General features: G+C 35.9%; 4 protein-coding genes across 5 annotated transcripts; 3 read left to right on the forward strand and 1 right to left on the reverse strand.

The window, feature by feature from the left end:
• Positions 1 to 497: 497 nt before the first annotated feature.
• ing5a (inhibitor of growth family, member 5a) lies at positions 498 to 4800 on the forward strand. Its single transcript, XM_065244436.1, has 8 exons — positions 498 to 637; positions 1136 to 1207; positions 1434 to 1600; positions 2628 to 2739; positions 2907 to 3009; positions 3095 to 3230; positions 3326 to 3387; positions 3471 to 4800. The coding sequence occupies exons 1-8, from the start codon at positions 601 to 603 to the stop codon at positions 3508 to 3510; spliced, it is 729 nt and encodes a 242-aa protein (XP_065100508.1). The 5' UTR covers positions 498 to 600; the 3' UTR covers positions 3511 to 4800.
• Positions 4801 to 4936: 136 nt separating this feature from the next.
• On the reverse strand, positions 4937 to 8468 carry cep19 (centrosomal protein 19). Its single transcript, XM_065244437.2, has 3 exons — positions 8359 to 8468; positions 6494 to 6641; positions 4937 to 6269 (listed from the first exon to the last, which is right to left on the reverse strand). Exons 2-3 carry the CDS (start codon positions 6621 to 6623, stop codon positions 5914 to 5916), a joined length of 486 nt encoding a protein of 161 aa, XP_065100509.1. The 5' UTR covers positions 6624 to 6641; positions 8359 to 8468; the 3' UTR covers positions 4937 to 5913.
• Positions 8469 to 8502: 34 nt separating this feature from the next.
• pigx (phosphatidylinositol glycan anchor biosynthesis, class X) lies at positions 8503 to 9956 on the forward strand. The gene is made up of 6 exons (XM_065244435.2): positions 8503 to 8644; positions 8807 to 8882; positions 8966 to 9098; positions 9185 to 9398; positions 9482 to 9582; positions 9793 to 9956. The coding sequence occupies exons 1-6, from the start codon at positions 8581 to 8583 to the stop codon at positions 9949 to 9951; spliced, it is 747 nt and encodes a 248-aa protein (XP_065100507.1). The 5' UTR covers positions 8503 to 8580; the 3' UTR covers positions 9952 to 9956.
• A 1708-nt stretch (positions 9957 to 11664) lies between these two features.
• Positions 11665 to 24550, forward strand: pak2b (p21 protein (Cdc42/Rac)-activated kinase 2b). 2 transcript variants are annotated; one of them, XM_065244438.1, is made up of 15 exons: positions 11665 to 11892; positions 14047 to 14344; positions 14705 to 14811; positions 16662 to 16809; positions 16899 to 16930; positions 17008 to 17130; positions 19097 to 19235; positions 19323 to 19386; positions 19560 to 19608; positions 19687 to 19799; positions 20091 to 20208; positions 20381 to 20480; positions 20668 to 20864; positions 23413 to 23550; positions 23650 to 24550. In XM_065244438.1, the coding sequence occupies exons 2-15, from the start codon at positions 14155 to 14157 to the stop codon at positions 23734 to 23736; spliced, it is 1605 nt and encodes a 534-aa protein (XP_065100510.1). In that variant the 5' UTR covers positions 11665 to 11892; positions 14047 to 14154; the 3' UTR covers positions 23737 to 24550. The 2 variants fall into 2 exon arrangements, with proteins under 2 accessions (XP_065100510.1, XP_065100511.1); XM_065244439.1 differs by having other exon boundaries at positions 14185 to 14344.
• The last annotated feature ends 1729 nt before the right edge of the window (positions 24551 to 26279 follow it).

The following is a 26279-nucleotide window of genomic DNA, read 5'->3' on the forward strand; positions in this document are numbered from 1 at the left end:
ATCTAAAATTATTTCTTTTTAATTTTTATTAATTATATATACATATATAGTTATTAATATTTTAGTATAAATCTCACAACAGTACTTTAGAATATTATTTTAATTAACATTTTCGTAGTAACTAAAATGTATCTAGTCCATTAATATACATATAATTGTTGCACATTTAACATTTTTGATATATGTAATAATGACAAAGAAAATATCAATTTTATTTAAAATTTTATTATACTTTTTAAAATCTTGTTATTTATGAAGATTAAACCGAATCTACAAGTGTTTGACTCCATCCTGCGCAGACCAACGGCATATGACATCGAAGTACCGCGAGATTGAGATTAGAAACCATTCAGAGCTGTTTAACCTCGAATCACTCTCGCGGTACTTTTACGTCATACGTTTTGCTCCGCGCAGCACAGTATGATAACTCTAATGAGCCAAGCCCTACCGCCATCCAATCAAAACGCGCTATTCAAATCAGCCGCCTCTCGGCCTATGGCAGGAAGCCGCCTCATGAATTATTCGTGACAAGCCCATGTTGTGCTTCCACAGGCGGGCGGGTGGAGAAAAACATACGGTGGACCAGAGAAGATTGTCACCATGGCGACAGCGATATATCTCGAGCATTATCTCGATAGTAAGTATAATTGATAATTTTTATAATAAACCGGACAGATTGAACGTAATTTCGACGGTTATCGACACGTTTTAGCGGCCGCGAGTTCATGTGGGTTCGATGGCTAATGTCAGATTAGCTTTAGCGAGCTGCAGCTAGTTAGCCAAAAATGTTTTATTTGTAAACATAAACCACCGCTTATGTGTTTTCTGGCTTTATTTTGTTATTTAAGCCTGAAGTGTTGGCACTTATATATATAAGTGCTTTCAAACCAAAACGATAATTGTTAGTGAAGTGTCACACATAGTTAGCATGTTGTTGACAACATCCTGGCGATGTCAACAAACGTGCTAATGTTTATAAAACGGTTTTCACGTGCATGCATGTTAATAATATGATGTGGCATCGTGTTTTGCAGCCCAGAATAATGAGAAGATGGCAATCTAGAACTTTCATCGTGTGTTTGAATTATTTAAAGTCCTTAACATTAACTTATACATGTTGTTTTGATGACCACAGGTATTGAAAACCTGCCGTGCGAGCTCCAGAGAAATTTCACACTTATGAGGGAGCTTGATAACAGAGCTGAGGGTAAGATTACACGTGGGGTGTGCCTTTAAATATTTTTTGCTTTCTATCTAGGCAGCATTTTTGTGATGAGCAATAATTGGCCAAAAATGCAGTTTAGCTTGGCTTGCTAGGTTTTCAAACTCATGCACAAGTTTATGTTTATATTTAATCAGTGATACGTTTGAGTTGATCGATAATTATGTTGTGTCATATATATAGTTTTTGAAATATTGTCCTGTGTGCGCAGAAAAGAAAGAAGAAATCGATAAGCTTGCAGAAGAATACATCTCCAACGTCCGCAATCTGGCCCCAGAACAGAGAGTGGAGCACCTGCAGAAGATTCAAAACGGATTTAGCAAATGCAAAGAATACAGCGACGATAAAGTTCAGCTCGCCATGCAAACGTATGAAATGGTTAGTGGTTTTATCTCTTCTGGTATGGTAGCGTTCCTATAGCTCAATTGATAGAGCATCGTGTCTGCACAGCAAGGGTTAATGGTTTGATTTCCAAGGGAACACACATATTGATAAAAATTAATAACTTGGAGTCGCTTAAAACGTCTGTCAAATGTGTAAACGTAGTGCAAAATTTCTTTTAAGCTTGATGCGTATGACTGATAACTTGACGCAGTTTTTATAAATTCCTATTTATATCTACTTTTCAGACACAGGGTTCCCACAGGTCCTTGAAAGCTTGTGAATCTGGAAATTCAAGGCCCTGGGAAGTTACAGGTCATTGAAAGTGCTTGAATCTATTAAAAAGTTTTCTGGAAAAAAAATCCATATTATCCCCTGTGTAGTGTAGGATAATATCATAAAACTTCTAAACTTTTTAAGCACACGTGCTAAACTGTTGGCTTTAAATGCTTATATCTTCTGTATGCAAATGTTGATTCATACCAAAATGCTTTTTTGCATAGTTGTGTTTGACACATGAAAACGTCTCGGGTTACGTACGTAACTGTTGTTCCCTGATAAGGGAATGAGACGCTGCGTCTCTCTTTCCATACTTCCTGCGTCCCTGTAACGCCGTCTTTGGCAATATTTCAGATAGCGATATACTTCCTGGCTCCCATGTCACCCTGTCTTTGTCGTTAAGCCTCACCATTGGTTGAATTTGATATACACATTCAGATGCACTTACCCTTGGAGGCGTCCCCAAAGTGTCAATGCAGTGACGCAGTGCAAGTTCCCTCGAAAGGGAACTGTAACAATGTATCTTTAAAGGTAACACGATGTAACCTTGCTCTCACTTGAAATTTGTCCCCACATTTACTTCTTGAATTTGAGGGTATTGGACCTTGAAAGGTCCTTGAATATGAAGTTAACTAAGGTGTGGGAACCATGCAGACAGCTTTGTTGTTTCACTTTAAATACTGACTTTGTGCCAAGTTCATTCTCCGTTGGCGCTATTATTGCAAATTGTCTGACTTTTCGCTAGGTGGACAAACACATCCGCAGACTTGATGCTGATCTTGCGCGCTTTGAAAATGAGCTGAAGGAAAAGCTGGATGTCAGCGGCTACGAAAGTCCAGATAACAGAGCGCTTAAAAGTAAGACATTGTCATGAACTGATCTGATTAGTCAAGATTGTGAATGTATAAAATTGGTCATTGTAGAAGCATGCAGAAAGTTATTAAGGATATATATGACACAATAACTCGCTGTAGGAATGTACTGCACACTTCTAATAAAGTATGCACTTCTGTTTTTTTTGTAGAGGTGGGTGGTAGAGGAAGCCTAAAGGAAAAACGAGGATCTAAAGGAAGAGGAAGAAAAAGTTTGGATGAAGAATCTCCCAAAAAGAAGAAAATCAAAAACGGGTGAGTTGTGTGTGATCTTTAAACTAAAAGTATGTTTGTAGTTGTAAGCACATCGTATACAGTATACCATAATGATTTTCCGCAGGCCTGAGTTCCCTGAAGCAGTCCTTCCAGTTCACCCATCAGACGTTTTAGACATGCCAGTGGACCCCAATGAGCCCACATACTGCCTGTGTCACCAAGTCTCATACGGAGAAATGATCGGATGCGACAACCCCGATGTACGAAACGCTTTTTGCTTTGTGTGTGTCTGTACTTTCCGTGCCTTTCTTTTATATATCCATGTTTTACAAACGTGTGCTGCTTTTATTAACAGTGTCCGATCGAGTGGTTTCACTTCGCCTGTGTTGACCTAACGACCAAACCCAAAGGGAAATGGTATGTCAGCCGGCATTTAAAGTAGGAAGTGTTCATAACTCAGTTGTCTAGATGAAAAATGAACCTGTTTCCTTTTCTTGCAGGTTTTGTCCACGATGCACCCAGGATCGAAAGAAAAAATAAGATGGATTTGTACGTTGAGAGATTACATTTATATGTGAATATATACGTATAAATATATATGTATTTTGTTTAGATGGTAAAATAGTATAATATAATATATATATAAATATATACTTCTTTATAAGGCCATGATATAAATATATTAGGGTCACAAGAAAGTTTTTATTTTTTAAAGTACTTGAAATGTTTCCATAGTCAGTTTAAGTTTCATTTTGTGTTGTCAAATTGTCTTTTTCAGACAAACCTAGGATATATATATATATGAGATATATTTTTCTTTATTCTTTTACGCTTTCATTCGAAGCTTCAAGCATCCAAACCGTCGCTCGTGATGTTTCTAGCACTGCAAGTCATTTAGAGGAAAACCACAAACTTGCTTGTAATTCTAGAGGATTTATGCATAAGATGTTGAATGCAGCCAATGTTTTATGTATTCAGCTGTAGATTTAACGTGACTACTTCTTCATTTTGCCTGGACTCGAGTTTAAAACTCCAGCTTTTGTTAAAACTTATACTACAAGGATTTTTCTTTCTACCCAATCATGTATTGCAAAAGCAAAAACCCAAAATTATGGAGCAGAGATAAGTGGCGCAGTTTCAATGTTTTTCCATTTGAGTTGGACAATCAACATTTTCAGCGATCTGTTATTAAGACTACTGCTTTATCACAGCAATGCATCCGGTGTAGTTACAGTACACGTGCATTTGTCTGTCGTTTCTATTTCTGAATGTTTTAAATAATGAATTTTTTGGGCAGTATCTGCCGTACTTCTCCAGCAGCTGTCATGCACTTTGTACTCAAGGCCTGAATTTTCTCGCAAAAAGCAGCTTTTATTGCTGTAAAGGTCAGAAAAGAAACTGTTGGGATGGCACAAAAATGATCATCGGATGATCTACCAAAGTGAGATTAAGTGGTGTTAGCATGTGAGCTACACCGCTGTTGTATAAACTGCATAAATTTTTATGATTCTATAAGAACGTGATCCAAATATGAAGCTGAATATTGTGTAATACTATTGATGTGGGATTAGCATATCAGAGTTTAAAACCTGTGTGAATGGACAGTACAATCTTTAAATTGCGTTATGTTATATTAGTGGGTAGAACACAAAGGTTGAACGTGTGACAATCAAGTAGCATTCTGTTTTGTTGTTTATTTTTTAATGTTTAACTATCCATGGCTATATGGACTATATGTTCCACAAAGCTTTTCATAAAAACAAATAAACCTTTATCATTAAAACTACTTTTTGTTTTGAATAATTTGTCTTAAAGGGATAGTTCACCGAGTCATTGTTTACTCACCATTAAATTGTTCAAACCCCATTTAAATTTCTGAACGAGAAGATATATTGTAAAGGGTTAATAACCAAACAAATCTGGGGCACCATTCACTTCCATGGTGTTATTTCCTACAAAATACAATGTTGTTTAAAATATCTTCATTTGTATTCAGCAGAATAATACAATTTGAGGGTGTATGAATTTTTCAGTGAACTATCCCTTTAAAACTGAGTAAAAGTATGAATTGTGCATTGTAAAAAACTTTTGTGGGTGACTGTTTTTTAGGGTACAATATGGTTTACTAAACAATGTTGACAGAGTTTGACACCTGTTAGTTCCAAATCATCCTTTTAAAATTATGTTTATATTTATTAAAGGCACAATATTTAAGATTTTTGCATTAAAATATCCAAAAACTTCTAGCACAGTGTTGTATATTTTTCCACCATACTTACATTATCCCAATTTTTTAGCAATGTTTAAAGGGACATTCCACTTTTTTAAAAAAAATATGCTCATTTTCCAGCTCCCCTAGAGTTTAACGTTTGATTTTTACCGTTTTGGAATCCATTCAGCTGATCTCCGGGTCTGGCGCTACAACTTTTAGCATAGCTTAGCATAATCCATTGAATCTGATTAGACCATTAGCATCACGCTAAAAATAACCAAAGAGTTTGGATATTTTTCCTATTTAAAACTTGACTCTTCTGTAGTTATATCGTGTACTAAGACCGACAAAAAAATTAAAAGTCGCGAATTTCTAGGCAGATATGGCTAGGAACTATACTCTCAAACTGACGTAATAATCAAGACTTTTTCTGATGTAACATGGCTGCAGCAGGCGTAGTGATATTACGCAGCTGCCGAAAATAGTCCCTAGGAACTTTTAATGGCAGGGGACTATTTTTGTTGACCTCTAGCGCGTAAAAATGATATATTGTACCTTTAAATGCCCAGAAATATACTTTATGGAAGTAAACTGTAATTTTGCAATTAAAATGCATAGATGTAATAGAAATGCAAACTACATTTCTTCATAACAAACTAACTATAACATAACATCACAGGTCTTTAATCTAATTCAAGTAAATTTCAAGAATAAGTTTCAGTGTTTGTCATCTAAAACTCATCGTCTGAATGATCGTCCCAGCTACACTCTTCTCGTACACTGTTCCCGGGAAACTCCACCTCTAAATCGTACACAAAGTCTGCATCGTCCTTATGTCTGCGGTTACGTTCAAACAGTTGGTCCATCTGGGCTTTTCTGCGGTTTAACTCCTCATCGCTGAGTTTATTCAGGTCTTCGTCGCTGGGGCCGGGCCCCTGTTGTGCAGCCAGACTCTCCTCTAAGCTGAGGCCCCGTAAGTGATCACGAAGAATGAGATGCAATCGTTCCAGCTGAGCTAAAGAAACGGACTCGACGTACACGCTGTGACGAACGTGATACTTCAGTCTCTCTGCTGCCCGGCTGCAGTCTTAAAAGAGAGGTAAAAGCTGTTAGGGTAGCATTTGATAATGACTTTCAAAAGCAAAAATTATACAATGCAAAATATAAGAATGAAGAATTATGTGTGATGTTAAGCACAATTTATGAAGCTGTGGATTAAAATCATTCAAACAAAAACATAAATCAAGTGTTTTTTTTACTTAAACCTACATTCATATATATATAATATAAAGATAGCTTTAATGGTCAAACCTGAGTACTGTGAGAAATTTCTGACTGGTATCATTCTTTTTCTCATCCTGCTGGTGTTTTTATTCTCATATACGAGGATGATTGAAGGTGGATCAAACTTCACTCCACATCGCTTTGCTACTATAGACATCGTCACTTACATTGGCATCTGCAGAGAATCAACACAAGCATACCGTGAGAGAGATAAAGAGAGAGAGAATATAGTAAACAAACATAGACAGACAGCTGGAAGACAGAATAGACAAACAGACAAGACAGAACAGCTGGAAGACAGCATAGAGAGACAGACAGCTAGACAAGACAGCTGGAAGAGAGGACAAACAGATAGATAGATAGACAGCTGGAAGACAGCACAGACAGATAGACAGACAGCTAGAAGAGACATCTGGAAGAGAGGACCGACAGACAGATAGATAGATAGACAGACAGACAGACAGACAGACAGCTGGAAGACAGGACAGACAGATAGACAGACAGCTAGACAAGACAGCTGGAAGAGAGGACAGATAGATAGACAGACAGACAGACAGACAGACAGACAGAAGAGACAGCTGGAAGAGAGGACCGACAGACAGATAGATAGATAGACAGACAGACAGCTAGAAGAGACAGCTGGAAGAGAGGACAGACAGACCGATAGATAGATAGACAGACAGACAGCTGGAAGACAGGACAGACAGCTAGACAAGACAGCTGGAAGACAGGATAGACAGACAGACAAGACAGCTGGAAGAGAGGATAGACAGACAGATAGATAGATAGATAGATAGATAGATAGATAGATAGATAGATAGATAGATAGATACACAGACAGCTGGAAGACAGGATAGACAGACAGCTGGAAGACAGGATAGACAGACAGATGGATAGATAGACAGACAGACGACAGCTGGAAGACAGGATAGATACACAGACAGACAGCTGAAAGAGAGGACAGACAGCCAGACGACAGAATAGACAGACAGCTGGAAGAGAGGATAGACAGCTGGAAGACAGGATAGACAGACAGACAGCTGGAAGACAGGATAGACAGACAGCTGGAAGAGAGGATAGACAGACAGACAGATAGATAGACAGATAGATAGAAAGACAGACAGCTGGAAGAGAGGATAGACAGACAGACAGACAGACAGACAGATAGATAGACAGACAGACAGCTGAAAGAGAGGACAGACAGACAGAAGACAGAATAGATAGACAGCTGGAAGAGAGGACAGACAGACAAACAGCTAAAAGACAGGATAGACCGACAGACAGACCGACAGACAGACAGACAACTGGAAGACAGGATAGACAGACAGACAGACAGCTGAAAGAGAGGACAGACAAACAGACTGAAGACAGGATAGATAGACAGCTGGAAGAGAGGACAGACAAACAGCTAAAAGACAGGATAGATAGATAGATAGATAGATAGATAGATAGATAGATAGATAGATAGATAGATAGATAGATAGATAGATAGATAGATAGACAGCTGGAAGACAGGATAGACAGACAGACAGACAGACAGACAGACAGCTGAAAGAGAGGACAGACAGACAGAAGACAGGATAGATAGACAGCTGGAAGAGAGGACAAACAGACAAACAGCTGAAAGACAGGATAGATAGATAGATAGATAGATAGATAGATAGATAGATAGATAGATAGATAGATAGATAGATAGATAGATAGATAGACAGACAGACAGACAGACAGACAGACAGACAGACAGACACATAGATAGATAGAAAACATTTATACGAGCATTTCAAACCTATCTATGAGCTATCTTTAGATAAGTAACCATGGCAACAATGGAAGTCACGAAAAGCCAATATTCGTCCTATGATCAAGACTGAATTATTAAAACACAGACTCACAAATAGTGTGAAGTGCAGAAGATCGAAAACGAAGCAGTAATTCAGATATAACGCAGAAAAATCTTTGGTTGTTGGGATTTTCACAGTTTGTATCTTCTTCTTCTTCTGCGCTGATGGATTTTAATATAAAAACCGCTGCAGCGCCATCTGCTGTATCAGCCTCGCCAAACACGGAAGTAACTGCACGCGATATCTGCATAACAGCATGTCTGCACATCGATCATGATTCTTTTTTATTTATTGTTAATCGTTTTGGGTTTTATTCACAATGGAGGCTCACAAGAAGGTATTAATACAGTAATTTAGTGTCTGTTTGTAAACAACTGCCTGATTTCAAATGAATGACTGACAGCTTGTAATGTAAACAAAAGTACACTCCTTCCGTATACATTTTAAATATAGCCTACTTATATGTATATATTCTTTCATACTTCATTTTTTCTTACAGTGGATGACTGCTTTTCGTCTAAATGGTTAAAGTCAGTGATGATTTCAATGAAGATCACCAAAGCAGGATTTCACAGGTAGCTTTTACTTGTTTATTATATATTCATGTGTGTTTATAACGTTTAAAAAACCATTACAATATGTATTGTTCGCTTTGTAGAGATCTTCAATACAGTGTTCAATATGACAAAGTAGATCATGATGTGAAAGCTTTACTAGTCCAGAAGATGCCAAGTGGAGTCTACATGGATGAATATCAGCTGGCAACTCTGAGAGAGGAGACCGGTTTGGAGGTGATCTCTCTTAAAGCACACATCATTTTATAATATATTATATTATGAAATTTATGAACTTGGGCATCTTGTGTTGTTTTGTGTAGGTTCTTCTGGATTCAAAGGTTGATCTGGAAGCACCAGAATATTTGTCCACTGGTTTTACCGCTTTTATTTATCTTTCCCCATCATCCGAGATCTCTGGGCAACATGAGGCAACGGTTCCCATTCACGCCCGGTACCACAGACCCTCAGAGTCTGGTGATAAATGGGTTAAAGTGGACATCGGGTCACCCAGGCTGTTGATTCGTTCAGATCAATGTAAACACATATAAACAATACTTTTATCATAATTCAGACTATACATTTGCCTTCTCACAAGTTTATTTGCTTTTTAATTTTAGGCAAGACTCAATCTTCACATTTATCTTATGAATTTGTTGATGCTCCATGTACATTTAGTAATGTCAGCATATGTTCATGGTTGGAGATTCAGGATTTAGAGGTAATTAATAAATGATTAGTTATGAATTTTAAATGCAACTTATAGTGGATTTAGGATATGTTTGTATTAGTTTCTGTTTCCTTTTAACTAAACATGTGACCCTTTGTATTACTAACACAATGTAACATCTGTTTAGCTAATGAAATGCATTATGATTAAAGTATGCGTGTAATGTAAATAAATCGATTCATTTGTTTTTCACTTTCTTAGGAAACAGGACCTGTAAGCCTGGATATTCCAGTCGGAGATGCGAGACAAATCTTTATTGTTTGTGTTGGCACTGTATTAGTAACCCTGCTGAGCTGTTTTTTGCTTTTTAGAGCCATGTGGAACCACAGGACCTTAAATATTTCAATAAAAACAAAATAGATGTTTATGAACTAATGGAGATTTTATTTACACTGGACATGGTGTATGGATTTAAATGTAAATCAGAATTTTTTTGTCTGTATATATTGAATTTTTTTTATTGAAAGACATATGTAAATAATTACCATTTTACTATAATAATACTACTGTTAATACAGATCTTTTGACAGGAAATATGAATTGTAAATAAGACGGCATGTTAGTTTTATTAAATAAGTTTAGAAAATATTTTATCTGTGTCCATCTCTAATTACAATAATTTAATGAACTGACATACGTATGTTTTGCAAGTTTTTTAAAGGGGTCATAGCGTGAAAATCTGACATTTTCCATGTTTAAGAACTATAATTGGGTTCCCAGTGTTTCTATCAACCTAGAAAATGTAAAAAAGAAAAAACCTAGAAACTTTGCTTTAGTAAACCATTCTCTGCAAGCATGTGAAAATTTGGGTCACTCAGGGTTGTGTTTTCCAAAAGCATCGTTAGCCAACTACTGTCGTAGGTGACGTTGTTACTGACGAAGGTCAAGAATTTGGTGTTTTCTGAAACCATATCTCAAACGAACATTCGCAAGCTGTGTCGCAAACTTGTGTAGTTTAAACGACAGCTCTTCACCTGTCGTAAGAAGCATAGTTCCTTTTTATTATAATATGTAGACTTACGTTGATCATGCTTTTGAACAAAATGCGCAAGAAACGTAGTACATTCTATATCCATCACTCTAAATATATACAAAATTTATTTTACGTCTTTAAGTTTGTAAACAGAATTAAAGCGCTGCACTTGAAAGCTGCACATGTGCAAAGTCCTACGAGCTTTAAGACCCTGGGGAATCCTTGGGAGAAGTGACGTAAGAGGGAATTTGTGCATTAATTAAATATCTTTAAAATAAACAACAGATAACTAAATCACGATAACAAAATCAGTCTTCCGATGCAATATATGCTATTTACAGCAATAATCTGACATTAAATCGATTAATTAGTACTTCACCTCCCACGTGACATCATCAACTATGTTGACAAATGTGCGACAAAGTTACTATGCTTTTAAGAAACAGTCGTGACAAGGTAGTTAGTTTCTCCAACTATGCATCGTACTATGTTGGTTCAGCAGCAAGTAACGTCGATGTTCGGGAAACGCACCCCTGATTTTGCCTGTTTTGTGAGGTAGATAGCAAGGCCAATTACAATAATACCACCCCTTAATCTGCACTATCCAACCACGGCACTGCTATTAAGTGCAAAGAGAGAAAAGATATTTGACAGCATAATTAAGTTTCAATTGCAACAAACCACCATCATTGTGATCAATGTTTGCATTTCATCTGCTCATTTGCATTTTAAAGGACACACCCACAAATGGCCCAGGCAATTTTGCTCAGGCCTACAAAGTGGCAATTTTTACATGATATAATAAATTATATGTGGGTTTTTTTTAGATTAAACTTCACATACGTACTCTGGGGACACCAAATACTTATTTTACATCTTTAAAAAAAATCATAATATGACCCCTTTAATAACAACAAAAAAATACATATTTTTAAATATTAATGTTATTTTAATAAAATATAATTCTGCGTTAATGTTATTTAAATAGAATAATTACATATTTTAAATAATTAAAATAAATCATTTTCATAATAATTTAATTAAAAGAGGCTTTTATTTTGTCTGTCGTTTCCCCATAATCCCATCGTACCGGAAAACAGTCGTCTGGCTGTTTGCTGCAGGCGAGGGCAGAAAGAGACGCTTCTGGGCGCCTCCCCTTCCCTAAATCAACACAAAAACTACAAAAAAATAAACAATATTCATCAAATAACTGCGCAGAAACCATCGGACGGGGGTTTAACTTTACCCCCACTTCCTTACCGGAGAGAAGAAACGATTGACGGCGCCATTCGAGCTCTTTAAAGTGAACTTTAAGCTTAGTTTCACAGGTGAGTGGCGACAAAACGCGAAATTCTCTTCTTGTGTCTCAAAACCAAGTGTGTTCACTACGTGAACGGCAAATTTGTGGTCATTTTCATGTTTAGTACCCAAAATGGTTCGTATTGAATGTTTTATCGCCACAATGAAATTCACAAATGCAGTCTAGGTAAGGAGCTCGCTAGGATTTGAGACACAGTCTTTTATTACTGTATGTATGTATTTATGTATGTAGGCTTGCTGGTTTATCTGTGGCAGGTTTCTTCTGCATATCTGTTGCTTGGTCTTGCTGGCCTGGGTCATTTCAGTCTATATATGCAAACATTCAAGATACTAGATCTTAAAAGCACAAACCTTACTGAAAACAATGGGATCCACTCATATGTAATGTAAACAGGTTATTGTTGTATTTATTTGTTAGTAAATCAAAGTATAGTGGAGAGGTAGTTGGTCTGGTATAGGTGTGAAACGCTGTGGGTTATGCTTTGTAGTAATAGAAAATCTGGTCAACCAAATTGTAACGTGGGATTTTATATGTGGCCTGATGGTTAAGTCATTGGTTACATTAAGTTAGAAACCACTTAAAACACTTACTCTAAAAATTTTTTTGAAGTTTTGTTAAGCTATTGGGTACCAGGTAGGTTTAGATTTGTTAGAAGGCCTGAGGTTATTGTATTTGGTTATGAATAATCATAGTTATATACCGATATATATATAATTGCATATCGGCCGATATTCAGACTTTTTACATTGTTGGCATTAACTGATAAATCTGTTTAATCGACCAATAAATCTTTCCGTTCCTTAAATTTGTGAATTATAATGAAAAGACTTGACAGACAGTTAAATTATATTATTATTCACCTTTTAACGGAAAAAACTCTGGTTTAGCAACAAAGTCTTAAATAGACAGTACCGTAAAATGTCAGATCCACAGTATACATGTCTTGTAATTTTTTTTTAATAAATATTATGCATAACAAATTATTTTTTTACCAATTTCAAAAATTACATTTGTGTTTTATCCATCTAATATCGGCCACATTACTTTCTCAGTATCGGCCATTAAAACAGAAATAAAATAAAATATTGACAACCACTAATAATCGCATGTCTTTAGATTTGGGTGACTTCATGCTTTAAAATAAACCTGGTGATGAGCATTTTAATACTTTGGGCTTCAGGTCGACTGCTGTGGGTTTTTCACAAACAAGATTCTTTGTTGAATTTAATGAAATTGTCAGGAAAATAAAATAGATAAATTACATTATGAATTAAGAAAAAAAAAGTTAAGGACATTTAAAAAATATTTTCACTTTAATGTTATTTTTATTACAATTAAAAACTTACCTTTATATGGCCCAGTATTAAAAAATATTATTTTGGGGGCAATTATAATACTGTAAATATACGGATATGTGCTGTAATATACTGTTCGCACACAAGTTTTACATTTCTAAAGTTTAATAAATATTTACTACACATTTTTTTGACAAAGTTAACTTATATTTGAAAAAAAAGTAAAGCTGTGTTTAGGAGATTTTTTAAATAAAAAAATTGTGTTTGTTTTGTAGCATTTGCTGTTTTATTGGTAACACTCTATAAAAAGATTTTATTTGTTAACATTAGTAAATGCATTAGCTAACATGAACTAACAATAACCAATACTTCCAATGCATTTTTTTTTAAATCTGTTAGTTAGTGCCGATACAACAGCTCATGTTAGTTCTTTGTGCGTTAACTAATAAGATACGACTTTTGACTTCTCATTTACTAATTTATTAATAAATTTTTAAAGTCAAAAGTCGTAACTGTTAACAATAGTTAATGCACAATAAACTAACATGAACTATTGTATCGGCAATAACTAACCTAAATACTGAAAACTATATTGCTTTTTGTTAGTTCATGTCAAGTACTGCATTTACTGATGTTAACAAATACAACCTCTTTATAAAGTAAGTGTTTCCATTTTATTGTTGTATTCTTGAAATATCATCCATTTAAAAATCCATATCGGTCGACCACTGGTTATGTGTTGTGCATATGGGAGTTGGACGGTCGATGTGCTTTAGTGTTTCCTGCTGAAGCTTTACGTCCGCATCGCTCATCTCTCCGTCTCTCCCTGTTGTGCTTCTCCTTCGCTTTTTTCTCTTCTTCTCCAGCTCTAATTCCTTCTCTTCTTTATCTTCTCCCGCTTCGCTCCGAACGTTCTCCCTGAACCCACTCCTCCTTTATTTCCTTCTCTTTTCCTAAACCCTTTCTCCGGGACCATGTGTGATAATGGGGACGTGGATGACAAGCCGCCCGCTCCGCCCGTAAGGATGAGCAGCACTATCTTTAGCGGTGGGGGGAAGGACCACGCGCTCTCCGCCAATCACAGCTCCAAGCCCCTTCCCTCGGTGCCGGAGGAGAAGAAACCTCGCAATAAGATCATCTCCATCTTCTCAGGGGCCGAGAAGGGTGAGTGTCTTTATATACACTTATTCAAACACAACCTGAACCTTATATTAAAACTTTTAACTTTGTGCCTAATTTGTCTGTCACTGTAAGACTTTGCATAAGTGAACTTTTAAAATCTAGTCTGTGATGATGTTGCATAAAGTCCATCTTAAAAGTAGCAGCCGGTTTCGTGTGCATTTTTGTAGCTGTTTCGTTTTGACTTTTCAATCCGTTTCGTGTGTTACTGTACAAGCCGTGGCCTCTTGAGATGCATCACCTGGTTTCACACTAATACACAGTTGCAATATCACTGCACTTTAGACGTGTTAAAGTGAGACTCGGCAATGTGGTGTTATGATGTCTGTGGAATTTATGTCACAGGTGGTCGACGGAAAGACCGAGATAAAGAAAGACCAGAGATCTCACCACCCTCAGACTTTGAACACACAATCCATGTGGGATTCGACGCTGTTACCGGGGAGTTTACGGTACGAGTCTATGTGTTTGTATATATATAGTTGTGAATTATAATCATAAATTCATAGATAAGTGTTTAAAAACTTTTTAATTTTGAACCTACATTATATATATATATATATATATATATATAATTTATTTATTTATTTATTTATGCATTTGGCAGGCGCTTTTATCCAAAGTGACTTACAGTCTTACAAGCTATAATTATTTTTGTTATTGAATGTCATTTTCATAAGCTGTTTTTAAAAAGATTATTGTGAAATCTCACATTCGGCTTTGACTTGCATGTAAAAAGGTATTTAACGTTGTAGAAAATACTGTGCTATTGATCGTGAACACTAGGGGTGTAAATTGGACAGTTCGGTGCGATACGATACAGTATCGTTTATCTCCGGCAACATTTATTCGATGCAATTTCGATTAATTTATCAAAACTTTAATATTACGTGCCTGGTTAAGCAGTTACATTTATAATCACTCCTAATGCAACCAATAGGGCTGGGCAAAAAAAAAAGATTTTTCGTTTAATCTGGGTTTTTTATGTGGTCGATTCAAAATCGATTGTCAAAGGCCACAAATAATTTTTTTTATGAAATAACCTGATCCTGTTTGATCAAGGATTTGACTGTTCTGACTTTTTTCAGCATACATTTTTGTATTTAACATAATTGTATGCATTTTAAAATTAGAGATGGGTTCTAATGTTTTAATGTACCCAAGTGTACCTAAAATAAAAGTTTTTAATATACAGGTTTGTGGCTATTAATTTCTTTTTATTAATTACCCACTTGTAAACTTGCTGTATTTTTTTTATAAATATAGAATTTGTATTAAATCTATATTCATTGAGGTGAACCAAGAATCGAGTATAAAAACCGAACCGTAAATCTAGCAGAGAAATGGAATCGACTTGATAGCTTGTGAATCGAAATTGAATCGATCTGGAAAATCTGAATCGATACCAAACCCAGCCCTAGCAACCAAAATATATAACATGAATTAAATTGCACATCTCTGCAAAAAAAATGTGGGACATTTACAACAACAAATTAAGAAAAATCCTTTTTTTTTTAAAACAAAGAAAAATAAATAGTAAGGTAAAATGTGTCACATAAAATTAAACTTATGATGGCAACAGTCAAAGTCTTTGGTGTTTCAGCTGACAAAGGTTTTCTGGCAATCTGTTTGTCCAGTTCATTTTCCAAATACAAAATATTTCCAAACGCACGATTTGCGTACGAAAACAGTCACAACGTCTTTGGTCTCTTTTGCTGTGTTTTCGTTGCTACAACACTTTTGTTGCGGCATTGCATTCACTTAGCACTTAGACACTAGCACATTAAAATAAACGAAAATTCGTTATTTGGCGGAAGCACGTAATTGGACGCTACGTCAAGGAATGAGGACAGGGAGAGTGTCAAAATAAACGTGCATCGATATTTTGTGCGTGGCATAGATTATTTATATATACATTTATATATTTTTTTTTTTTTTTTAAGGTACGATGCATCAGTCCATAACGCTGTATTTTTACAACCATAGTATATACCCCCTTTCGGCGCAAAATTACAGAGATATGAATTTTGGTCAGTTTTGTCCAGCCCTAATATATTTGCATGTTTATTTGTTATCCACGCTTAATCATTTTTTATACAATCTATATACAAACAGTTATTGTTGTATTTAGTTTGGTTTATTTATGTATTTATTGCTGATAATATTGTTTGATAAAATCCAGTCTTGCTACACAAACTTGCTTTTATATGATGTTTTGTAATGTAACCGTCTAGTTAAATTTGGTATATAGCCCAGTCACGTCATGTAATGTAATGCTTTTGCTGGTGTGTTGTTTTTTTAGGGAATGCCAGAGCAGTGGGCGAGGTTACTGCAGACCTCCAACATCACCAAGTCCGAGCAGAAGAAGAACCCTCAAGCTGTTCTAGATGTCCTCAAGTTCTACGACTCCACAGGAAACGGGCGGCAAAAGTACCTCAGCTTCTCTTCAGGTCTGAACTGTTTTGATGTTAACATAACATCTTATATCCTGTGAGATAATGCAGAAGTATCAAGTGACTTATGCTTGATTTTTATACAGATAAGGATGGATTTCCCTCTGGTGAACAATCGGTATGTATCTAAACCTAAAGATTGACAGAAGGACAAACTGTTTCAAACAAACTCATTCTGGTTGTCTTGAACCATAGCCTGTAAAGAAGACACCAGAGCCTTCATCTCCAATCAAAACTGCTGCTGACGATGATGAGGAAGATGATGACGAGGAGGCGCCACCACCTGTTGTCGCACCCAGACCAGAACACACCAAGAGTGTAAGAACCCATAAGTCACATTAAAGGAACAGCTTACTTGAAAATAAACATTTAGTCATATTTACCCACATGTAACTAACCAACATGCTTTATTGTGGAACACAGAAATAAGAAACATATTTTTTTTTATGTGTTTTCTATACAATGAGTAGTAAAGCGAACATATCCCTAAGATAAATCTTTTTTTAATCAAGTTAATCCAAACATAGTTCTACGATTTTTAGATACAATTAATTTTAAACATCTTTTCTAGTCTTGCTTTATATAATTAGACTTTATTTATTGAATATAGCCATAGAAGCTGGCATGGCGTTTAAAAGAAAAGAAAGAAAGTAAAGCGAACATGAAATGTTGTGTTAAAGCTAACATGTAAACTAAATACCACTTCTTCAACATGTTTACACGACAACGTTTCCATCCGAAAATTAGAAAGTTTTTATGATGTTTGGCTTACACACCAATGCCGTCTCTGGGTTTTCAAAGTGCAATTTTTTGACACCTTCGCATAAACTACAAAACGCAAATATGTGATAACGATTATGTCATGCGCCTGTGTTAGTTCAATCTATAAGCATGCGTGAGTATAACCAAAAAAACAATGCCGGCCTACAGGACTGTGTTTGTGCTGCTTAAGATATTGAGTTTATTAACGCTTCTCCAACAAAGTTTCCAAAATTTTGGCTCTTTATAGTCCAGGGTCACTTGTAGTAAAAAACTTACCTCATCCGCCATCGCAAACAAATCTGCTCGATGCTTTCGCCATCTTAATTGATTGTATTTATCGTTTTGTAGAGGAATGTGTATGTGCACGGCCGTGTAGTGTTTCTTTACACAATAACAACTCCATCTACTGGCCTGGCACACGTAATAAGTCGTTTTTTGGCGATCTGTGTAACTCTTTTGGACAACGTTGTGTGAAATTTTTTAAAAATGCCAAGAAAAATCTAAATAAATTTTTTACTACAACGTTGTTGTGTAACCTTACTTTTGGTTGGATTTCTAAAGCTACAAGTAAAGTTCAGTTTTTACGAATATGCCATGGTCCGTGTAGTGCGCGTGATGCAAATTTTGTCATCAGAATAGTATGCGCTCAAAGTAGTACACTGCAAAAATGATTTTCAAGAAAATGTTTCTTTGTATTTTTGTCTTGTTTTCAGTAAAAATACCTAAAAATTCTTAAATTAAGATGCTTTTTCTTGATGAGCAAAACGACACAAGAAAATAAGTCTAGTTTTTAGACCAAAAATATCAAATTTAAGTGATTTCATAGATAAAACAAGCAAAAAAATCTACCAATGGGGTAAGCAAATAAATCTTGAAAATTTTTCTTAAACACTAAATTCAAGAAAAATTTGCTTACCCCATTGGGAGATGATTTTTTTGCTTGTTTTATGCACAAAATCACTTAAATTTGATATTTTCTTGGGTCGATATGCTCATCAAGAAAAAGGACCCAAGAAAATAAGTCTAGTTTTTAGACCAAAAAAATATCAAATTCAAGTGATTTTGTGCATAAAACAAGCAAAAAAATAATCTCCCAATGGGGTAAGCAAATTTTTCTTTAATATTTCTTGAATTTGGTGTTTAAAAATTTTTTAAAGATTTTTTTGCTTACCCCATTGACAGATTTTATTTTATTTTTTTGCTTGTTTTATGCACAAAATCACCAAAATTTGATATTTTTGGTCTAAAAACTACTTATTTTCTTGGATTGTTTTGCTCATCAAGAAAAAGCATCTTACTTTAAGAATTTTTAGATATTTTTTACTGAAAACAAGACAAAAATAGATGAATTTTTTTCTTGAAAATATTTTTTTGCAGTGTATGTATTTAATTTTGTCGCAATGTGCATGCGCCAAATGACGTACGAGTCAAATGAATTGTGCTTTGCAAGTGCACGTACATTCGCATACGCTTAAAACACAAACTATACTTGGGGCTTAACATGTCTCTCTGTATTTTTCAGATGTATACTCGACCATCTGTAATTGACCCCCTCCCGCCGCCCGTGACGTCTCCGGATAGCGAAGTCGCGTCGAAGGCCACAGATCGACAGAGACCCAAAAAGGGCAAGATGACAGACGAGGAGATCATGGACAAGCTCAGTACGTCACCGCACAACTGCATCAGAGATGTTTTTTCTGTAGTTTCACTTCTTAAACTAAATGCGTGTGCTTTCTTTGTTCTCACAGGAACTATAGTCAGCATTGGAGATCCAAAAAAGAAGTATACTCGATATGAGAAGATTGGCCAAGGGTGGGTAAATGCTAGTTTTAGATAGATAACTAAATTCATAATAAACTTCCCTTTTATGCTCTTTTAAGTTAACTATTATTTAGGTTTACAGATTTAAGTTTAACCCTGAGTGTTATTGAGGTTTGACTTAGCAAACACCACAGTTAATGTCACAATAAATTGTGTTCCCACAGAGCATCAGGAACAGTGTTCACTGCCATAGACGTAGCCACTGGACAGGAGGTAATGAAAAAGAGAAATGGGGATCATATTAAAATACATGACACCTATTCTCATCTGAATGTCTGTCTGTCTTGCTAGGTGGCGATCAAACAGATCAACCTCCAGAAACAGCCCAAGAAAGAGCTGATTATCAACGAAATACTAGTGATGAAGGAGTTAAAGAATCCAAACATTGTCAACTTCTTAGACAGGTAACAACTTTTATTTTTAAATAACAAAACATGAAATCCAAAAAGAGTCTTTAACATAACGCTCAAACTCATTCTGACATGACATGCCCACTTTTACCATCCACAGTGAGGAAATGTAAACCCTGCTCCTCATTTTTATTTCCTACTGTATATGTAATTTAAATGTCACGTTACAAATGCTGCAAAGTGCAATTTCTTGTTGACTAACTTGAGACTGATATGCCAATGAAACACTTTGCTGTATCATCGATACCCTGTGGGTACAAGGTGTTAACCACATGTCTGGTACAGTTTTTTGGTAGGGGAGGAGCTGTTTGTAGTAATGGAGTATTTGGCTGGTGGCTCGCTCACAGACGTTGTAACCGAGACGTGCATGGATGAGGCTCAGATCGCAGCAGTGTGCAGAGAGGTTTGTTTAAAAAATTTCCTTTAAAAGATTAGCTCAATGTGAACGTTTTGGATCAATGAGCTAATTCTGGTGTATTACATGCACGTACGTACTAAATATAGCCTCAAAAGTGTTATTAGGAAGTTAACGCGTCACTTAGCTAATGAACTTCCTCTTTTTTGTTATCTCGCAGTGTCTGCAAGCTCTGGAATTTCTGCACGCTAATCAAGTCATTCATCGAGACATCAAGAGCGACAATGTGCTGCTTGGAATGGACGGTTCTGTCAAACTCAGTATGTTCTCATATCTACACAGTAAACCTTTTGTTGGATCACATTGAAGCATACACAGATTCTTAAGGTTTAGCATGGTGGATAAAATCTGACATTCAATATCATCCAACCCCTGCTTTCTTTGGTTTATAGATGTCCGTTTCAAAATCCCACTTCTAACTCCGCTTTTATTTTATCTCCTTTGCAGCGGACTTTGGCTTCTGTGCTCAGATCACTCCAGAACAGAATAAGAGAAGCACTATGGTGGGCACGCCGTATTGGATGGCTCCCGAGGTGGTGACCCGCAAGGCCTACGGACCCAAAGTCGATATCTGGTCCCTGGGCATCATGGCTATCGAGATGGTGGAGGGAGAACCACCATACCTCAACGAGAATCCACTGAGGGTATGTTGACACAGCTTGCATCAACAATGTAACCAGAGGTCAGATTTGTTGTGGAATTTGAAGCAACATGAATAACAGACTTGGACAATGCAACAAAGTGGACTTCAAATGAGCAGATTGCCAATAGGGATGCAGATATCGAATTACTTTATTTAGTTCCATGCTGCAGTTTAGCGTAAATTAGTACTTTTATCTAGGGCTGCAGCTTATCATTTATTTTTTATTTTTGGCTGATTAATCTATAGATTATTTTTGATTAGTTGACTAATCTATTGATTATTATTATTAATCGATTAGTTAACTAATAAATCAATTATTTTTCAATTAGTTGACTAATCTATTGATTATTATTACTAATCGATTAGTTGACTAATCAATTATTTTTCAATTAGTTGACTAATCTATCGATTATTATTATTATTATTATTATTATTTGATTAGTTGAATAATTTGATTATTTTTCCGTTTAGTTGACTAATCTTCCGTATTTTCTGGACTACAAGTCACACTTTTTTCATAGTTTGGCAGGTCCTGGAACTTATAGTCAGGTGCGACTTATACGTCAAAATTATTTCATATTAACCAAGAGAAATTACCGTCTACAGCTGAGAGAGTCCTCTCTATTCTGCTCCTGTATTTATGTAATTCAATGGATTCAGTGATGCGGAATGACTTTGGGACCTTTTTGAACTTGATTTTGCTTGTCGTGTTAATTTAGCCTATTCAGCCTCTCAGGTATGTTCTGTATGCAATTGTGTATCATGTAAATTACTGTTTATGTTATCTTAACATGTACGGACACATATTCTGCCTGCTGTTCTGTGCTATTATTTAGTTGAATAACTTGCCCTTCCAGATTAAATGTCTGTTGTTCGGCTTGGATTTTGTGAAATCATTTTCTATATAAACACAACTTATAGTCCAGTATGACTTGTATATCTTTTTCCTCTTCAAAACGTATACTCCGTAGCAACTTATAGTATGGATTTTTTATTTATTTATTTTCCCCTGATTGATCTAGTGAGTATAATTGTTTTACCATTCAACGTTTTATCATAACGTGGCACGTCAACGTATTTTCCTAGTCGACATAATTAATGGTGTCTACGTATCGTCGCAGCCCTTCTACCAATCATAGGAGCTACATTGCTTGATGTGACATTTATTTTGAAAAAGCTATCTTTGTTTATTTAATTAGGCCGCATTTGCATATACAAGATTAGCCGCATTTATGTATACACGCGTTCATCGTTACGAGTAAAAATTAGACCATTCAGCGTTTCATAGTAATGTTCCACGTTGACGTATTTTCCTAGCCGACGTAATAAATTGTGTCGTTGTAGCCCTTGCTACCTAGCCTGGTAGAACCATCCTCTGCTATTTTGCTTTGCTTCATAGACAGAGTCTGGCTGGGCATAATTGACAATCGTTTTCCTTCTCATGGGAGGGGCTTGTCTGAAGTTTAAAATCATTGGTCTAAACGTAAGCCAATCACATAACGTTTGGATATGATGTGCGTTATGCGCCGGCTCAGCCGCATCGAATTTCTGCTGTAAAACACACATATGATGTGAAAACAAACCCATCGAGCGATATACCGGAGTTAACATGGCTATGAACGACTTCTGCAGATTATGTAAAGTAAATCGGGCCAGAGCTAGTTAAACACTATCCTTACGGTGTCTTTCCACTCACGTCTAAGTGGAGGAACGCCCCTCTCTCCGCTCAAACTCTTCCACCAGACAGCCATAACCATATGTAAATTAAATCTTCCTACCTTTTTTTCTGGTTAATCAGGAACGTCACCAAAGAATGTTTGCCCACGCGTCCTCCACCATTAACTGTGAACAATGAAATTCCCTTCCATGATTTCTCGATCGTTGTGCACGTCAAGCTGTGCTGCACACAGTTTCTCGCTGAAGATCGGTAATAGTTGATAAATTAAACTTTTCCCAAAACCTGTCGGGAGTAGGGCAACAACATAATCTCCATTCAAAATGTTTAACAAACACTCTTCTTGTTCGGGCTTAAGTTCTCCACAACAGAGCAAATAGCTTTCTGTGCCTCCATGTCCACTACAAACTACAACCGTACATTCGGCGCTTAGCGTCTACGTCACGGCTCTCAGCCCGCCCTCTGTTCGTTGATTCGACCGGTTGTTTTGAGACCTGAGGAAAACGGTTTGAATGGGAGGTATCTCAGACTGAGTACAGAAGCGTAATGAAATTTAGCGGAAGTACAAAGTCTGACGTAGTCAGGCTACTTGCTACCAATCATAGGAGCTACATTGCTGGATGTGACTTTTATTTTGAAAAAGCTATCCTTGGGATTTATTTATTTAGGTGTCTACGCGTTAACGTCTGGAAACAAAATTATCTGTTATACGTATACACACGTTTGTCGTTAAATGTAACATCTAAACAAAAATGAGATCATTCAGCGTTTCATAATAATGTGACATGTCGAAGTAATAAATGGTGTCTACGTATCTGTTACCAATCATTTGGAGTTGTAATACAACATTTTGACCCATAACTTTCTCTTCTAGGCGCTCTACCTAATTGCAACCAATGGAACTCCGGAGCTGCAGAGTCCAGAGAAATTGTCACCCATTTTCCGTGATTTTCTGGGTCGCTGTCTTGAAATGGATGTAGAGAAGAGAGGCGGAAGCAAAGAGCTTCTGCAGGTAACCCATCAAAGACCCAGCAATTTTTTGCAGTAATACCATAAAAATGTGTTTCTTATGTAACTGTTATGCACTGATCAAACCTTCTGCTTTCTTTAGCATCCCTTCCTGAAGCTGGCTAAACCTCTTTCAAGTCTCACTCCTCTTATTTTGGCTGCCAAGGATGCCATGAAGAACAACCGTTAGCCTCGCTCCCTGAACAAGCTGTGTCTGCAAAAGCACACACACACACACTCTCTCTCAAAGACTGCTGAACACACTCAAATCTGTGCCAGGTGTTGGTTTGTGTTTTTACCAGTGTGCCATCTTGTCCACATCATATCAGTGTTGCCAAAACAAAACTCCAAGCATTTCATTTGGGTCTTTGCCTGTTTTTAAATCTGTTTGGACCGCTGTGGTGTTGAGGGATGTCATCCCTGTCCTTCTGCTCTCATTACACTTGTACTGTGGATCATCAGGACTTTAATCTGTGTTTTATGACTCTTTCACTCTTCGGCTTCTAAAGACGACACCTTGTATGTTCCATGATAGATAAAAAGGTTAAAAATCCAACCAGTAGCGAATATCAAGACTGAAAACTGTGTAGCCCACTCATGCTCCTGGTCCTAAAAGAAGAGCACCTTACATGCCAACTGCGATCGGTGACTAGTTTTCGTAGTCACTCGTGCCTTCGTTGTTATTCCAGCAAACACCTTTATACTCTGTCTGAAGGGGCAGATTGAACTTCCTCTTAACCTGAGACAAAACTTTCATGTGATGAAATCGTGTATGTTGCGTACATCGAAGAAGAGTAGCATTTTCAGTTGATGTAGTTAACCAAAAACAGGATTCGTAGTTTAGATGTGTATGTTTTGTGTAAATGAACACTCTTTTTGTCGTTTTAGTAACTAACAGTTTGTTACGAAGTAAATGCAGCTGTCTAAGTCACGATGTAAGAATTGATAACTATTTTTATGCTTTTCAGTCACTTGTTTTGCAAGTAAAAGCCGGATTCCTGCAACTTCAATGAATAATGGTGTTTTTTGTGTACATCTTGGTCTTCATGAACTCACTTCACTGTTTAGATACATTTATTAATTTAGCAAAGAGATATGAGATATAAGCATTATTACATTGATTCCTAATAGTGGTTGACCGATATGTGTGTTTTTTTTTTTTTTTTTTTTTTGGTCGATACCGATATTAAGAAAGCTCTATGGCTGATATAACACAAATGTAATCACAGTAAATAAGAGACAAACAGAAAATTGGTAAAAATAAATGAACATTTAAATATACCCTTTTAAATTACTTAAAACATAATTAATGTGGATCTGACATATCACGGTACTGTTTGAATAAGTGTGTCTTAAAAAAGTGAATAATGATTGGTCATTTTGTTGTCTGTCAGAATTTGGCTTTACATTAAGTCACACAGACTGTCTTTTAATTTCAAAAAACATATTTAAATATTAAAGAAATTTACTTGCAAATTGAAAGAAAAAAAATTTCGGCCAATGATATAAAAAAAATTATCCAAATACCGCCCGATACATCTGCAATATATCGGTCTATTAATAATTGATTCAAGGGAACTGTTAGCAACATGTCTAGTTTGGGATCTTAAACAGTTTTGACATGAAGGTAGATTTTTAATAGTTTCATATACACTGTCATTTTTACATTAATATTAAAGTTGTAAGTAATAATTAAGTTACTATTGATATTTTAATAATTAAATTAAAACTTTAAAAGACTCTAAAATATATTGCATATAGTAAGTATAAAATAAAAAAAAACATTTTGGGTTATTAAATGTGTAATAAATGGACTCTTGAATTTAATTGGTCGGTCGCGTGAGTCATGACGACGTAACCGTCAGTGTCGCACTCACTAAAGGCTTGATTGACTGAGGAGGCTCCCTTGAAAATAAGGGTAAAAATAATCATTTTCGAGAACTTTTTGCTTTATGTTGGTTTTTATTGTCTACAATGAGCTCCTGAACAATAACTTAACTTCATTTTAACAATTTGGCGTCGAAGTCTACATTTAAGTGAATACGACACGTTAGTTGAGGAGCGAGACGAGTAAGTTACCTGACACTCAATCTCAACTAATTAATTTCTTCATTTCGTAAGTTTATAATCTTTGAGTAAATAACGTTTGTACAAATTTGTTTGAAATCATCTTTCAACCAAATAAACGTTTTAGTTATTTTGGAAAATATAAATCATCTTTTTAATGTTATTCATCGGTCGCGTAACAAAGTCGCGCTCGCCAAAGGCCTGACTAAAAACTCTTGAATTTGATTGTAAAAATGCGAGCTTTCGACAGGCTTCTCATATGTGTATGCACTTCTTATCGAATATAAACTTATGAGCAATAATTTAATATTTTTTTAATTTATCGTCGAAATCTGCATTTAGGTGAACGTTAAACATTTGAAGAGACGTATTTTACTTGTAAGTAACGTTAACTGACATTTCTACATATTTGTTCAAATCTAAACGAAGATATTTTTCTTTAAAATGTATTATCTTTGTTTTATTTGATAACGTTTAAATATATATTGTTTTTAATCATCGTCTGTAACGTTGTTCAAACAAAAAAATGGACCTCTTTTTTTAAACAAGTAACGATTTAACTTATATGGATGATGTACACGTATATAGATTAAACATACAAAACTAATGGGTCTAACTTAAATCTTTATAAACAGTTTGAATATGAGCCGATATTAAAACCCAGAC

This window comes from Paramisgurnus dabryanus, chromosome 24, assembly GCF_030506205.2.
Source record: "Paramisgurnus dabryanus chromosome 24, PD_genome_1.1, whole genome shotgun sequence".
NCBI lineage: Eukaryota > Metazoa > Chordata > Actinopteri > Cypriniformes > Cobitidae > Paramisgurnus > Paramisgurnus dabryanus.